The sequence below is a fragment of the Neomonachus schauinslandi genome, chromosome 9, assembly GCF_002201575.2.
Source record: "Neomonachus schauinslandi chromosome 9, ASM220157v2, whole genome shotgun sequence".
Taxonomy (NCBI): Eukaryota; Metazoa; Chordata; class Mammalia; order Carnivora; family Phocidae; genus Neomonachus; species Neomonachus schauinslandi.
In genome coordinates, this window is record NC_058411.1 from 74914212 (window position 1) to 74931992 (window position 17781).

A 17781-nucleotide genomic window follows, 5' to 3' on the forward strand; every position below is an offset into this window, starting at 1 on the left:
AACATATGTAAACTATATAATCCAAGCTTTCTCTAGAGACCTTGAAAGACTATATCTATAAATAGGATTATCAGCTTTTAAATGTCACATATAACTGTTTAAAAAAAAATCTTCTCATTTGGCAGCAGGATGGACCTCTCCCAAAAGAAACCAAAGGAAGGCAACGCCAGCACTTATTACATTTGAACAGCTTTAAATAGATGATGGGCTTAGAAACACTGACATTTCAAATAGCTGTTTTTTCTTCATTCACCACTAGAAAAGAGAAAATCTTAACATCTTCTCCTGAAAAGTGATAAAAATTGAAATTTTATTTTGTAACAAAATACCGCCTTACAATTCCATTACAATTCTGACATAAAGGCCATTTTAACAATATTACATCTTCACAGTGATAGGTATAAGAAATGAGCATAATAGGTATCATTCACTAAAATTTAACTGAGAACACAAATACAGTTCACTGGACATAGGCATGTGGGGCAGCAGAAAGGAGTTTAGGTTCCCTTCCCTTAGTGCTGGAAGCCCCCGCATTAGTGAGAGGAAAGAAGGCTGTCCATTTGCCATATTCAGCAGAGGAAATGAAAGGACCAAGCCTGTAGGCTTTGGGGTGGTGTATGTATTGGGGTGCGGGACCCATGTGTGGTAGATGCATTAACCCTTTCTTTTCCTTCAGCGTGTGAACTCTGCAGGGATAAGAGTCATTCCATAAAGCCCACAAAGCAGCCAGCCCAGAGCATTGTAGTTCCCCCTTTAGAAATCTCTAATTATGCACTACTTTTTGAAATTTCCTAGAACAGAGCTCTGGATTTATGTTGGGCATGAATCTGCTTCTCTGTGTTCCATCACACAATTACAGAGATGGGAAAGTGGCATGGACAGTGACTCTTCTTTTACTTCCTACCCTTTTTCCTCAGAAAACAAAATGGGTTCAAAACTGGATGCAAGTAGAGGCGCCTGGATGGCTCAGTTGGTTAAGCGTCTGCCTTTGGCTCAGGTCATGATCCTAGGGTCCTGGGATCGAGCCCCACATCAGGCTCCCTGCTCGACAGGAAGTGTGCTTCTCCCTCTCCCGCTCCCCCTGCTTGTGCGCTCGCTCGCGTGCGCTCTCTCTCAAATAAATAAATAAAATCTTAAAAAAAAAACCACAGAAAACTGGGTACAAGTATACAACCATTTCCTTGGGTGATCATGATTTAACCTGTTCTCATCTGAATAAAATTTGTCAATTAACATCTTGGATTTTATATGATGTCATTTTTGGTGACAGTACAGGTTGTACATTATCAATCATTTAAAAAAAACCTTCCTGTTTTATAACTTGTTTATTTTAATTTCACTACTAAATGATGTTACTGATGAGCAACTGTAGGATCTGCTCATTTCCTAAAAATTTCAGGCAAAAAGTAGGTCTGGGATACTTTCCTCCTGTCCAGATAACCTGAAAAACCAACATTACACCTTTATGCAAAATTGGATTCTGTCCTTTTAAATTTCAATCGATTTTCTGGGGCCCTGGGTGGCTCAGTCAATTAAGTGTCTGCCTTTGGCTCAAGTCATGATCCCGGGGTCCTGGGATCGAGCGCATGTATCAGGCTTCCTGCTTAGTGGGGAGTCTGCTCCCTCTGCCCCTCCCCACCCCCAGCTCTGCTCTCTCTCAAGTAAAAAAATAAAATATTTTAAAAAATTAAAAAAAATAAATTCCAATTAATTTTCTGATGTTAAAAGCCCTGCATCAGGCTCCCTGCTCAGTGGGGAGTCTGCTTATCCCTCTCCCTCTGCCCACCCCACAGTCTGCACGTGTACATGGTCTCTCTCTCTCAAATAAATATAATCTTGAAAAAAATTTAGAATAAATTTCAATTGTCTGATGTTAAAAAGCATCCTTCTAAAAAAATGAATTTCAATCTGGTCAAGCCTCTAGTTTTACCATTTTATAGGAGATACAGGAATAAAAGAACAGATTAGATAACATGAGAGTACAAATCAGTAAACTCCAGGAATTAAAAAAAAAACCTGACAAGTCAAAGGATCTGGTTTCCTCAACAAATAAGTTATGAATGCTAAAGATATTTAAGAGACATTGTGGGGAATTTATTTGGATCATGATTTGGATACACCAGTACATCAACTGTAAAAAACAATCTCCTCGTTGCTTCCCCCCCACACCACCAGAGAAACCCAGCCTTTTTATGGAGATGTTTAAACATTATCTGCATATTTGATAGTATTTAATATTTAAATACTGCTTTTTTTTATATAGGGTAATACTATTATTAACAAGAGACCTACCTATACTTTAGAGGTAGATACAAAGAAAAAAAAGGTATGTTATCTGGTTAATACCAGGAAAGCTCCAGTTGGGGCTAAATTTGCATATGTGAGTGCTTAACATAAATTAGGCCCTTAACTTGCTGAATTCTGCCCAATGGCATTTCCTGGAAACAGAGTAAACGTGAAATGGAGCAAAGCTGGTTAATTATGTCAAAATGATTGTTAAGACTTATCAAATGGAATTAGGTAAACAGATTCCATTGGTACCTTGCTTGGCCAAAGTTTCTCCTATAGTCGTAGTAAAAAGATGTAGAAGATAATTCTTCCTTTAAGAAAGCAAAAACAAACCCAATCTTTTTTTTTTTTTTAAGATTTTATTTATTTATTTGAGAGAGAGAGAGAATGAGAGCGAGCGAGTACATGAGAGGGGGGGAGGGTCAGAGGCAGAAGCAGGCTCCCTGCCGAGCAGGGAGCCCGATGCAGGACTCGATCCCGGGACTCCAGGATCATGACCTGAGCTGAAGGCAGTCGCTTAACCAACTGAGCCACCCAGGCGCCCCAAACCCAATCTTTATTACCCTCATTCGACTCCTAAAACATGAGAGAGAAACCAATGATTTAGAGATACTCCTCTGATTGTTCACTTGTACAAATTCTACCTTGAGCTTTGCAACTTTGAAAAACTGTTGCTACTTTTGATAATACCCATGAAAAGCAAACTGTTTTGAGTATACAATAAAACACAAACGAACCTCAAACTGGAAACACTTGAGAGTTAGCATCCAGACAACAGATGTTTCTTTATAGATAATCCACTGATGTTCCTACCATTTAACAATAGATTCTGAAAAGTCTTAATTAAGCTTTTGGAAATTCAGTCACATTTTAAGTGTGGCAAGGGATCTCAGGACAGGTTTCGCGTGCTATCCGCAAGTAGAGTGTTCCTGTGAAAGCTCTCTCAAACCAAAATGGCTTAAAGTGAAGAGTATCGGGCGCCTGGGTGGCTCAGTTGGTTAAGCGACTGCCTTCGGCTCAGGTCATGATCCTGGAGTCCCGGGATCGAGTCCCGCATCGGGCTCCCTGCTCGGCGGGGAGTCTGCTTCTCCCTCTGACCCTCCCCTCTCTCATGTGCTCTCTCTCTCATTCTCACTCTCTCAAATGAATAAATAATAAAAACAAAAAAAAACAAAAAAAAAAAGTGAAGAGTATCTCTGCTTTCTTAACGTTTGCTTTATGCCGTTTCACTTCTTTGAATGACCTGCATTGGTACCTCTTTTCGTTAACTGAAAGAAATCAGAAGAGGGTTTCTGCCTTTACCAAAAAAAAAAAAAAAAAAAGAAAAAGCTGCTACCATACTAACCGCGGTCTTTTGTAAGTGTGAAGTGGCACAATGTGAACTTTTGGAAAGGGGAGAATACCTGTGTTTATGTGAGCTCATGAATCCTTTGGTATAATCCATAAGTTATTCAGCTTACTAAGTTACTGTGTCTTATAATTTTGTGTTTTTATACATCAGATTTTTTGAAAAGATTTTATTTGAGAGAGTGCGAGAGAAAGAGGGTATTAGCGGTGGAAGGGGCAGTGGGGGGGTGGGGAGCAGTTGGAGATGGAGAGGTAGACTCCCTGCTGAGCAGGGAGCCTGACTTGGAGCTGGATCCCAGGATCCCAGGATCCCGGGATCATGACCTGAGCCAAAGGCAGACGCTTAACCGACTGAGACACCCAGGTGCCCCCAGATTTTTTTTTTTTAACTCAGCACTCTGTCATCTAGATGTAGAATGGAAACTTTTAAGAAAGCCAAGTACACTGTAAGACAGCTGTAAATAATGAGAATATCCTCACTACTGACAGCCTTAAGCAGATCTACCAAGTACAAGGCAACTTATGACTTTCCAATAAAAGCAATATGTATCATTTATATAAATAATGCCAGGGCCAAAATGTGCCCATCAAAACGTGTTTGGTAATAGCAAATACTAAGGCTTCTGAACGTGCTGTTTGCATATTTCTGCTTCATAGTGCTGCATTTAAGTGATGAATGCTCCTAAACTGTTATCAAAATACATACTAACAGGGGCGGCTGGGTGGCTCAGTTGGTGAAGCATCTGACTCTCAGCATCCTGGGATCAAGCCCTGGATCAGACTCCACACTCAGTGTGGAGTCTGCTTGAGATTCTCTCCCCCTCTTTCTGTCCCTCCCCCTGCTCACACATGCGCTCTCTCTCTTTTTCTCTCTCTCTCAAATAAATCTTTAAGAAAAGAAAATAAATATTACCATCTATGTGAAATAAAAAATAGCAATGAAAAGGATACATAAAATGGCAGGCCTGGGCATGCTGGAAGTTAAATGTGGTCAAAACATAGGTCAAGGTTCAGATTTAGGGATTGCTTCCAGAAAGGTGCTGTTCAAAATAACTGTGGTCTTAAATAGCTAAAGTCTAGGAAACAGGGTTCAATAGCCAATGTCAGTTACCAGGGTTAAAAATATGTGGGCAACTGAGTAAGAACAGAAAACCAAGAGGTTGAACGCTATCCCCCTGCGAACCTGGAGCAGATGACAGGGATTCACCATGTTATTAGGTGAGGGGTATCCTCCCCAGGTTCATTCTATCTCACTATATTTCTTCTCCTTCTATCACTGAAGTTTTTGTCACTCTCCAGATTGGCGACTCTGGGTATTAATTAGAAAGAAGTGGCATGTTCATAGGTATGGAGATTTGTCTGTGCCCAAACATTTCGTAGCAGTCCCACAGAATTTTTCCCTGAGCTAATTACCAGTCGTGATAGCTCCCCAAATTCCTTAACTTCATGTTTGGGTTCTAGGTTCTCAAGAATGGCTTGGGAAGATGGCCTATAGCCATGGCAGTGTTAGTTAGAATGAGCTATTACCCTGTGCAGACAAAGAGAACTTTTGTATCTTCTACCCTCTGTGTTATGAAGGTGACAGTTTGGCCCTGCTATTTTTAAAAATATTTTTTACTGTTTTGTGTTGTCTCATTTAATCTGTAAAAAGTTTAAGGCTATCTGTCACTTGAGAGTTAGTATGTGTTTTCGTACTCTTGTAAGATGTGTTTAACAGGTAAGTAGGACTAATTGAGTTTCGCTAAGCCTGGTTATTATTGTGGAATACAGGGTTGAGCAGTGGAACTTGGTAATTCGTTGAAAATGTTGAGTCTACATGAAGAATATGACCCAACTTCTCTTCAGTCACATCTTGCCTCTTCACCGCTCACTACACATTGGCCATACTGGCCTTCCTTCTTCTCCTCGAATGACCAAACTCCCTTCTATCTTGAGGCCTCTGCTCATGTTGCTTCTCTGGGGACTTGCTGCCCTACCAGACTCATTCTAGATGTTCCCAAAAACCAGAATTAAGAAAGTTTAAAAAAAGAAAACCAAGAGGAAGGAGAAGTTAAAACTAAAGTTCATAAGTTCTGTGTTGCTTGCATGAGTTGACCTCAATAAAAGTACTTGGCTCAAGATTTCTTCTCTTCAGCTTGGATATTACTAGCGTTTGTGAGAGCTGCTTAGTTGGAGATTTTTATGGAGAATAATGTGTTTATGAGAAATGAATTCTATTAGGAAAATCCTTATGTTATTTTTAAAAAAGTCTTTATAGAATCTTACGAATGAGAGTAGAGGCTGGAAGAAGAGCTGTCAGCGGTTAAAGGTGTGAATTTAGATTTTATACAAAGATACGAATTAGTACCAGAGAGATGGTTTAAGAAAGCTACGTACACTGTAAGACAGCTGTAAAAAAAAATGAGAACATCCTCGCTACTGACAGACTCACTGAACTGAGGTGCAGTGAGAAAATAATCAAACAAATCAAAGGTAAGGCAATAGGTCAGACTTCTTAATTCTTAATTTATGAGACTCTGGAATACATGTAGCAGGTAATCAACAAATTGAAAGGCAACCTCATATTGTTGATAGAAAGGGGTTCAGACATTTTCTCCAGCAAACCCCATAGTATCCTCTGAGGGTATGCTTTGAGCCATCTGTTTCATCAGGAGATTGCAGTGTTTGGAGATTTTAATTATTTAACCTCGATGGAGAACTTTTAATTGCAAGAAGAAAACTTGGGCAGATTAAGGTAGAAAATACCATGTTTGAGAGACATATGTAATAATAAGGGTAGATTGACTTTCAAAAAAAAATTACTCAGTGTAGACAAGAAAATGAAGTAATAAAGAGCAATGGATGAAAGGCCATGAAATTCAGGCAAAGTTTGGCTCTGCCATGAGACCACATTACTGAGTTTCAAAGTGATCTTTAAAAGGAGAGTTATCACTGTACTAGTGGGATTGTGCATTTTTCTGTATCACTGTACTGGGGTGTGGGTGTGTGCATGTGTGTGTGTGAATCTGAGCATCATTCTACAGATGTCAGGCTATTTTCTAGATCATGACAGTTTGGCTTTGGTTTAGCTCATCTCCCTCTGGAAGTGAATTGCGTGTCACTGTAAGATTGTTGATGGTGTTAGAGGACAGTCTCCGTCAGGTATTAGACCTGGAAACTTTGGTGGTTTGTGTGACGGTTTTCACCAACGTTGGGGTGTCAGGCTATAAATAAAGTACAAATAAGTTGTCAGGTGGACTGAATCTTTTTTGAGTAAATCAACACCATGAGCATACCATAATGTGTATATACATGTAAAACAAGAAAGGGAGACTGCAAACCCTTCTAAAGGTTTGGGGAAGGAATTTAAATTTCCTTTAAATTTTATGTTTTTCTGTTTCTTGTAGTCCTCTCTTGATTTGTTCAACTCAGAATCCAAGAGCAAGGACAACAGGGAGTGTGTCTTATCTATTTATAGTATTAGCACCCAATAGTGTTTGGCACATAGTTGTGCTGAAAAATGTATGAAAGAATGAAAAAATTACTAAATAAATGAACTGTTACTCCTGAAGTTATTGTTGTTGAACTTCACATATGCCCATTTTCCCTGAGAAAGGTAGTATGACTGTACGCATGTATGTATGTATGTATGTGTTAACAGTATTTATTTTATTTTATTTTATTTTATTTTATTTTTTTTTTTAAAGATTTTATTTATTTATTTGAGAGAGAGAATGAGAGAGAGCACATGAGAGGGGGGAGGGGCAGAGGGAGAAGCAGACTCCCTGCCAAGCAGGGAGCCCGATGCGGGACTCGATCCCGGGACTCCAGGATCATGACCTGAGCCGAAGGCAGTCGCTTAACCAACTGAGCCACCCAGGCGCCCAACAGTATTTATTTTAAAAAGTTCTTGCATTATGCTGGAAACTAGGAATTTATCCCACACTTGCCTCCTCTCAGAATTGGAGAAAAAAGTTGAAAGGCATGTATTTTCTAAAGTTAATTTTAACTACAATTTGAGAAGTTTGGATGTTACATGTATTGCATTGAAATGATTGGAGACAACTCACACTTCAGTGAGCACAATCACTACACTAGAAACTGACCCTTATTAACTAACTACCCCTTGAGTAGGACCTTCTGGTAATCTGTCAGAGAGAGTACAGTTGACCTTTGAACAACGCAGCGTTAGGAGCGCCAACCAAGATCCCTGTATAACTTTCAACTTCCCCCCAGATTTAACTACTAAATAGGTTTACTGTTGACTGGAAACCTTACTGATTATATAAACTGTTGATTAATACATATTTTGTATGTTATATATAAGTATATATATATTATATACTGTATACTTACAATACACTAAGCTAGAGAAAAGAAAATGTTAAGAAAATCCTGAGAAAATACATTTATGGTATTTATTGAAAAAATCTGCATATAAGTGAAACTGCACAGTTCAAAACCCTGTTATTCAGGGGTCAACGGTACTTGCTTCCCCACCCTGTATTCATTCTCTTTCCTTTCAAACCCCTGATTCTTATCTGGGCACATGGCCACCTGGGAAGAAATTAATTATCCCACATTCCGTGTAGCTTGATAAAGCAATACGATACTGTTATGGCCCAAAGAGAAACAAGTGGAAAAGTCCTATGGTGGTTTCTGGGAAAATGTAACGAACAGAGGATGCATGCTTTTTGCCCCTTCAAGTCTTCTTCCATCTTGCTGTCTGGGATTTTGATGGGATAGCAGGAGCTCTGGTCATCAGCTTGAAGCATGACAAGAAGGGACTTCATAGGAATGACAGAACAATAAACTCGCAGGAACCCCCAGACTAGCCTTTGATCGCCCAAGTCTCGACTTCATTTGGTTGATGGAGATATAACTTCTTATCTTGTTTAAGCCATAAATTCCCAGGTCTTTGTTACACGCAGCCAGACCTAATCATAATGGACACACTATTTTACTAAGGTCAGTTCTAACACCTCATGATTCCATTGCCCATCTGAGGATTGGTCCTTCTGTTCTCTTTTTTATTCTGCTATGTCTAATTATTTACTCTCATCTTGGAATTCTGTGCCAGGGTTTGATGTTGGCCTTGTTTCAGAAAATAATTGATCTGAGAGGTTACTAGATTGTCTACGGTGGTACAGGGTTAACACAGAATATTCACCAACTATTTGGGGGGCAGTCCTCTAGATTCTAAATTCTAGAATGTCAGCATCATCCTTCTCTCATAAAGTATAGAACCCTCTTAATGGTACTTGAGTGTATTTGGCTTTTCCTTCAACACAATCCATACAGATGGGGAAGCCACTTGTTAGGGGCATTGGAAAGATAGGCACATCTTATTATGTAGTGCTCAATGTGGATACTTGATGCTCAGGGGCTTTTGGGGCCCCACATCTGGTGAGAAAGCTAATTATAGGTCACTGTTGAGCAGGAGGAGAGATTTTTCTTATCTCTCGTTCTTTTGGCTCAACCTAACTTTTTTATTAATCATTGTAGTGGCTTGTATAATCTTCCTCACAAAGACAAAGTGTTAGCTGTTGCTTTGTTTTAGGGTAAATATCGAAGTGCTTGATATCTACATCTAGAAATGTTCATCCATGGAAGCTCGAAATAGAGTAGCAAGATTTTTTATGTCCTGTAAGCTGAACTACGGGTCATCTTTGGTTTGATCTGTGTCAGCCTGTGGACCTAGGACCCACCTTGACCTTCCAAATGTGTCATCTCTAGATGAGAATAGAGAAATTCAGAAAGAAAAAAAGGTACATTTCATTTTCTACAGCAGCCATCATAGTGACTGTTAGGACATACTCTCTTTCTATGAAGACTGTGAACTTGTCAGCCTATGAGGCTCATTTGTGATTTCCCAGAGACATTGTGTCATGGTTGAGGACATATTCTAAGGGCTGTGGGGCAAATAAAGAAGAGCCAGGAAAATGGAACTTAAAATGAAGTATTCATTCGGAACTAGTGATCCATTCTTCTTGCTTTCTAGAGTTGGTTTCTGAAAGGATGCACCACAGGGGTCTGGGCCAATTTTATGAGAAAAAGCTCCAAATACCTAGGACAGATGTCAGTTATGGGAATTGCCACTACTGAATTGTTAGAAGGGGTGTTATTAAGCTTGGGTACATTTTCTGTCTTTCACACTCACTCTTCACGTACACCTGATGTGTATTGTCGAAGCTGGAAGTCTTTGTAAAGGTTCTCTTTGCCCACATAAAGGCTGTTCCTTGTAATTCCACCTGACCTTCCTTAGAGAGCTTTATGGTTATATCAAGTACTTTCACTCTTGCTGGTGGGCTGAAAGGGTAAGCTTCTGTTCAAAGCTGTGTTACCTAGGACTAGAAGGTAAGCTTTTTGAAAGCATATGGTACTGTGTAGAATCCTAACAAGGGTAGTGTCCACTTTGTTACTGATTTAAGACCTGCATTAGACCAGTTTGAGAAGTCAGGCAGAGTGAGAATCCTGAGTATTATAAATACAGTGACAGAGTTGGTATATCACCTTTACTTCTCCAACGCCATCATTATCAGAGGACTTAGAGTTCTTTAAAACTTAGTTTTATTTTTAGAAGACATATAGTAGTTATTTAAAGGAACCCTTGAAGTAATTCCTTTCCTAAAATGAAGAATTCTTTATTTTTGAGTTTGGATTTTCGTATCTTCAAACATTAGTATATCAGATGTCATCAATATTTGTTATTTATTTTTGTCCTAGGGAACTCAGATAGCCAAGAAGCCTAGTGGAAATAACTTCATTAGTTATAGGTATAATAATAAATGGTAGGAGCCAAGAGGTCTTGTGTCCAGCCATTAACTGGCCAGGTGGCCTTAGGCCACTGAGCCTCTCTAGACCTAAGGTTCTCTATTGTTCTATCAAGTGAGGGTTAGAATGAATGATACCTGTGGTTCCAGCCTATGAGATCTATGCATGTTTGTCTTAAATGCGTTCTGAGAAGGTCCTTGCCCTCAAGAAATTTCAGCTTTTTTTCTAGATTTCCTTACTTCCTTCTGGCTGGGCTCGAAAAGTAACATGCACTTGTTGTTTACAAAGGAAAATTAAACTAGAAAATGTATTATACAGAAAGGAAAAGTCTCCCTCAATCCCACCCTGTGAGAGAATCATTCTTAAAATAGGTATATAATGGTCTCGGTTTATTTCTATACATATATTAGTATGCTTGTGATAGATACACACATATGTATGTGTATATATAGTATGTGTATATATGTGTATGCATATATCTATATATCTTATTTATACTGCACTAAAACTTGATTTTTCCAACATGTAACAGTTGATATAATCTTTCCATGTCAGTACATCTAAAGCTACTTTTTTTTTTTTTAAAGATTTTATTTATTTATTTGACAGAGAGAGACACAGCGAGAGAGGGAACACAAGCAGGGGGAGTGGGAGAGGGAGAAGCAGGCTTCCCGCTGAGCAGGGAGCCCGATGCGGGGCTCGATCCCAGGACCCTGAGATCATGACCTGAGCCGAAGGCAGTCGCTTAACCGACTGAGCCACCCAGGCGCCCTAAAGCTACTTTTTTTTTAAATTGACATATAACACTATATTAGTTTCAGGTGTACAACATAATGATTCAATATTTGTAAATATTGTAAAATGATCCCCACAAGTCTACTTAATATCTGATATCATACATAGTTAGAAATTTTTTTCTTATGATGAGAACTTTTAAGATCTCTCTTAGCAACTTTGAATTATACAATACAGTATTATTAACTATAGTCACCATGTTGTACGTTACATAAGCTACATTATTTCTAAAATGCCTCATAGAAGGTCACTGATTGAATATTGGAGGCATACCAAGTACACATTTTGGCCAAATGGTCAAGTGTTAAGTCATATTTAGCTGAAACTAAAGCTAAATATCAGTGTCATAGAATGGATGTCTGGAATACAAAAAAAAAAAAAACCTGAAATTTTTGACAAAACTTGAAATTTTTTAATAAAAGTTTTTAGTAGTCAGCTTTAATTCTGACAATATACAGGCATTTGCCTTTCACCCTACCGCCTGCTGTTAGATTGATCCTGCGGTCACTGTACTATACTACTGTATAGTTTGGTACTGCTGGTAGTACCAAAGTTGTTCCTTGGCAATTAACCTTGCCATCTCCAATAATAACTAGGTAAAGACTAGGTTGTAGACTAGGTAAAGACTTCTCTCCTCATTAATGACTGGCCTTGGAGATTTACGTGATGATCGTGAGTTTGATTGAAGGAATCCCAGAAATGGAAGCATTGTGCACTGCTTGAAACATCCTTTCTAAATATTTTCAGAAGCATACTAAAGATTGCTGCCAACGCATATATCTAACTTTCTAACATTTTTGCTGCCTCACACAATTAGTTGATTGAAAAAAAAATTCTGTCACTAATTTTGGGTCTGAAGTTATGGCAGTCATGTCGTTGACTTTCAAGGTGTAACAGAATCGTTTCAGTATCACTTGTATCTTGGCTTTCATTCATGCACACCAACTTCAGCATTGTTTCTGGAATAGAAGGATAGGAGACTTTTTATATGTAAGAAAAATGTGAACTCTCAAAGTCTTAACCAGTTTTGTTTAAATCCCCCCCCCTTATTTAGCAAATTTTAGTGAATAAATTACCTTAATAAGCAATCATTAGATTTAGCAGGGTTGCTATTTTGGTATTCTTATCTGCAAAGTAGACTATCATGGGATTTTTGTTGCTGTTGCTGTTCAAGCAGCCTATATAACAGGAACTAGCTCGTCCTCCATCTTGTTTGAGGATATTGTGTGAATATACAAGGCAGTTCCACAACCTCTTGTAACTCATGCAATTAGTCTTTGGCTGAAGAAGAAGGAAGAAAGCACAGTACTCCTTAGATGCTTTCTCGTTCTGTTCATTACACTGTGCCATAATTGCCTTATGAACACAGAGCTGGTGAGTGTGATTCCTAACACACCCTTCCCCATGTTTGTTTCATTGTCAACCACAGTCAGCTGTCTCTGCTCCCTGGTTTCTGTATGTCTTCATGTGGACTCACCATGTTCGGGTGAGAGACCGGGAACTCTTTGAGCAGGAGAGTAAAGCAGGAGCAAGATTGCATGCATTGTTAATGTACTGTGCTGTTGTATTTAAAGGAGGTCTGCGTGTTCAGACGTCTGACGCACAGGATAGAGGAGGGCCACCATTGTTTTTGTGCATGTTGCAGTATAATTCAGGAAGGAGAATTTTGCTAACGTGTTTCCCAGAAGCACTTTTGATGCTGGAATTCATCATTTGGACAAGTCTGAATACTCTCTCATCTTCAGTGACAGCATTAGAGAGCTTGGCGTTCTGTAGCCGTCTAAAATTTTAACAAGCTTATTTTTCCAAGTTGGCCTCTATATGATTTAATTATTAGAATTTTAAAAATGTGTTTTGAAGTTTGATTACTGTAAACAAAACATGTTTTTGGTATCTCATTTTCCTCAGTCATTTTCTTCTTTGTATTGTTTATGTGTATGTTTTGTATGAATCAGAGAGGACTTCGTGGATGTCATTGTGATTTTACAGACTTTCCTATTCTTGAAATTTTTACATTGCTCAATTAACAAAAGCCATGTCTGATTACTCTCTTAATCTCTGTGGATCTTGTTCTAGTTCCCCCCCCCCCCCCCCCGCCTTCCCTTAGTTTTCTATTACCTTGGTCTCATCTCCTGATGATTTTTAATGAATTTTGGACACTGGTTGTAAAAAATACTAGAGATAATTTTAGGCTATTGATAATGTCCTTTTCCTCCAAAAAGGATATACTTTTGCTTCTTGTGGGCAGAATCAGAGGTTAAGATGATTTACAGCTTTGCCTCAGGCTGTATGAGGGCTGGCTTATTCCTACTTGGTCCCCACTTCTAAGATGGAATCATCAGGGGTCCCATCTGAAAGCCTCCATTTTCCTCATCCTTGGGCCCTGAATGGCAATTTTTGACTGCCCCATGCCATAGAACTAGCAGAAGCTTCTGCATCTTCACAGCCTCCTTGGTTGTTACTTTATGCTCAGATCTTCAGTTTCTCAGTACCGCCTTTGGGAATGAACAAATGCCTCAAAGGGAAAAAGCAGTTCTAAATGTTATTAGCTTCTCTTCTTTCTGGGACTTTTCTCACTCGTGTTCACACCTGGTAGCTCTGTTCGGCCTAGTGTTCCTAAGTTGTTCTCAGCAACAAGCTGTTTAGCCATTGTTGGAATCTTACCTGTATTTGAAAGTGAATATTCAAATATTAAAAATATATACATGTAGCATCCCTTGTTTGCATTACTGTTATCTTATGCTGATTATATATTATAGTCGTCTCTGCAGTCATAGCATCATTTATAATATAGAAGTTCAGGAATGCCATAGGGGCCCCTGCGTGGCTCAGTAGGGTAAGCGTCCAACTCTTGATCTCAACTTAGGTCTTGTTCTCGGGGTCATGAGTTCAAGCGTCATGTTGGGGAAAATGTTCAGGAATGCTAAAAATAACACTGAATGAGATATTCAGGTATTTGGCCAAGTTTTAAAAATATACCAGATTGATTTTTAATTTATTCATTTATCATTTATTTCATACATAGATTTATTTCATATATAGCAAATGGTATTTCTTATTTTCACTCCTTTTCCTCTTTCTCTATTGGGTGGTTTAATTCTGGTTGATTTGCAGAAGCTCTTTGTATGTAGGAGATATTAACCCTTTGCTTATATATGGTATAAATGTTTATCACCAGCAAATATAGTTTGTATGACTGCTACATTTTAGGATTTATTGAGTTTTTTTTGTGGCTTTTTTATAGCTCTTTTAAAAACTAATATTGCACAGATATTTATAAAGAAAATACACAGATAAAGTCACATATATACTTATATGTTCTATATACATATAAGGCCTTTTCAATTATATTATTCAGATCCTTTATGTCATAATTTTTTGAGGGATCAAATTGATTCCCCAATGACTAAGAGTGTTAATTTTACTCCTTCTCCTGATAGTGTTGTTCTTGGTCCTTTTTGCCTTGAATTTGATCTTGCTAAATGCTCATATTGTGCTCCATTGGTTTTGGAAATGAGGGGAGTGGTATAGATTCTAATTTTATCTTTGTCTCTTTAATTTTGAATTCTTCACTTCTTTTTCCCTCTTTTAATTTAGAAGAATGGATTCGATGGTTAAGTCACCTGAGAGGTATCACAAAAGAGGAAGTGGCCCTGAACCGAGTCTCGGAGTATAAATACAATATGAATGCATAGATGTGTGTGGGTATTCCAGACAAGGGGGAAGGACTGAAAAAGAAAGAGGCTAGGATGGAATAGGAAGTATGTTTGGAATGTGATAGGAGGCTGACTCAAGCAGAAAGTCTGAAGTAATAGGAAGTAAATGGGGTTTATTGAGGTGGGACCACATTTTGGGAATCATGAAGTGAGCAGAGAAATAATTCTTTGTTTATAAATTAGGTGTTCTTTTTTTTTTTTAATTTTATTTTTATTATTTATTTGACAGAGAGACACAGTGAGAGAGGGAACACAAGCAGGGGGAGTGGGAGAGGGAGAAGCAGGCTCCCCGCAGAGCAGGGAGCCCGATGTGGGACTCGATCCCAGGACCCTGGGATCATGACCTGAGCCGAAGGCAGTCGCTTAACCGACTGAGCCACCCAGGCGCCCTATAAATTAGGTGTTCTTAAGACAAATAACCAAATAAGTGTGCATTTACAAAATAAGCCTTGTGTCAAAGCTTGCTGTCCAGGATAATCTTTCATGCTTGTTTATGCTGATCTTATAGGTTCATTTTCCTTTATTCCAAGAGCTCAGAGCAGTGCACCATGATTCACACGAACTAATCTCATGCACATTCTTTGAGTTTTATTTTGCATTTGACATTCTAACCAGGTGATTTTTGGAGTGATGTTTGAGACTGATAATCTCACCTCAAAGAGATAGTTTAAGCCTGTCATATTGTGGGTCAGCTTAGAACTTCTTTCCTTCAGTTCTGTTCTTCTGCCTTTTCAGCTGTGCCCACTCCCCACATCATAAATACTCATTTCTTTGCATACATTAAGCAGATGAGATAAAAATGTGCTAAATATGAGTTGATGGCCATGTCTGCTGGCCTGTTTTGTTATTTTCCAGAAGCACATAGATGGTGGCTTATGGAGAATCGTGTGAAGCCAACAGTATTTTCAGGTGCCCACCAGGCCCAGATTGCTGTGTAAAGAAGTGGAACCCAGGAACGTCTATTGAATGCTACCACTGAATTCTGGACAGTTAGCTCTTCAGAAATGGCACTTTTATTCCCAAGGGGAAATTTAAAGAACTCACTGTTTTCCTTTGGCTCTTGCATAAAATTATGTTTTCTCTATCCCTAGGGGACTCCTTCTCACAGTTCCGGTTTGTTGAGGAGAAAGAGTGGGATGGTGAAGCTTCATGTCCAAAACAGGTAAGATGGTTTGTCTTGACTGTGGATTGACTCTTCTCAAGGCTGAAGACTAATGCCTTCACATTATTGTTGAGATAAAGTATCGGGGTGGAGAAGACTAGTGATTCATGTATAGTTTAGTCTCAGTTACCTAAACTGTTCAGAAAATTTTCAGGGAGCTTAAATTATACAGGACCTTGGAGCTAGAATTCACCTGTATAACTGGCCATCTGTGTGAATTACTTATAGTGTATGGTCATGATTTTGAGTGGATTACTTTGCCATTTGGCCTTCCTTTTCCCTTTCTGTGAAAAATTTCCCTTAGGGTTGAAAATTAATTTTTCCCCTCACACTGTTTTTGGTATTAGGTGAAAAAAATCCTTAATTTTATAGCTTTAAATAAGTCTTCCTCTATAGTTAGGAGAGTAAAGCTATATAGTAAGAGCAGATATCACAGAAGTCGTTCAGTAAATCCGTAAAGCCCAGCCACCTCGTTTGCTTTGTGTTCATGCCATGTCTTCTTCCCAAGGAGTTTCGATTATTTTCCAAGTGCAATTTGACTGATTCTTTCCATAGGAGAGAGGACAGGTATTCTAACCCTTTTAAAAAGCACAGAGAATCAGTGGTGGCTTGTCCTCTGCTCCCCGACTTCATGGCTAGCGCCTGCTGTCCACTACAACACTTTGACAATCTGTCCCCAGTTTCAGACACGTGGCTGAGAAGCAGACCTGAAGCCCAAAGGTCGGGCACCCTCCTCCCCATTCTGCTACCAGCTCAGTCACACCCCCCCCCCCCATAAGCGGGTCATTTTCTGTCTGGGCTGGTGTTCTATTTACTTGTTTGGGATGGACATTGGCTTACCATACAGACCAAGGGGGAGGGAAGCTACTTGTGGAATGACTGCCTGTCACTTTACGTAGAGGATGTATTACAACACGGGAAAAATAGGGCATTAAAAATACTCATCTTTGCTTGAGTCTGTGTGGGCATATGCCGGAGGTACAGTTTAGAATTCTAGGACAAATTGCAAACAGACCAACGGAAGTCATCAAGGAATACAGCGAAAGCCAGACAACTCCCATTTCAACTCCTTTTGAACCATATCGATGATTAGAGAATATTTCAGTTATCTTGAGAGTTTCAAATAATTCTAAAGTTCTTCATGCATCAGAACGCTAAGAACTTGTTATTTACTCAATATTTTATTAGATGCAACTATTCAAAGATGAATAAGACAGAGACCATGCTTATTCATTGCCTTAGCACAGTGGCTGATATGTAGTAGATGATCAGTAAATATTTATGTAATAAATGAAAAAGAGTGTGACATACAATAAGTGGTGTCCTCAATGAATCAAGATACTACTGTGGGGGCCACTTTGGGCTGGAAGGGATTGAGAGCAGTACCATGGGAAAGAGAGTGTCTGAATGGGCCTTGGTGGGTCAGGGTGATGCTGGTTCATCCTATTAAGTGAGGAGAGCTGAAGACCAGCTGTGTTCAGAGTCAGGATGTAGCTGGAGTGCAGTGTTCCCAGAGGAGGCTTTAGGGGTAAGTCTGGGCCAGGTACTGCCAGCAGTTTGATCTTCATTTTCTTCTGGGGGGACGTTTAGCATGTGGGTAGGAGCACAGACCTTGGAGAGACAAGCCTGAGTGTGAATCTTAGTTCTATGACTTAGGCGAACTTCCTTCCTTGTCTTGTGTTCTCTTCTGTAAAATGGAACTAATAATAGAATATAACT

General features: G+C 39.1%; 1 protein-coding gene across 1 annotated transcript in view; it reads left to right on the forward strand.

Annotated features, from left to right (window-relative positions):
• AVEN (apoptosis and caspase activation inhibitor) overlaps positions 1–17781 on the forward strand; it is a 184502-nt gene that overhangs the window by 159336 nt on the left and 7385 nt on the right. Inside the window, exon 3 of the mRNA XM_021695512.2 lies at positions 15992–16062. Within this exon, the coding sequence (XP_021551187.1) occupies positions 15992–16062 (71 nt within the window). The remainder of the gene's footprint in view (positions 1–15991; positions 16063–17781) is intronic.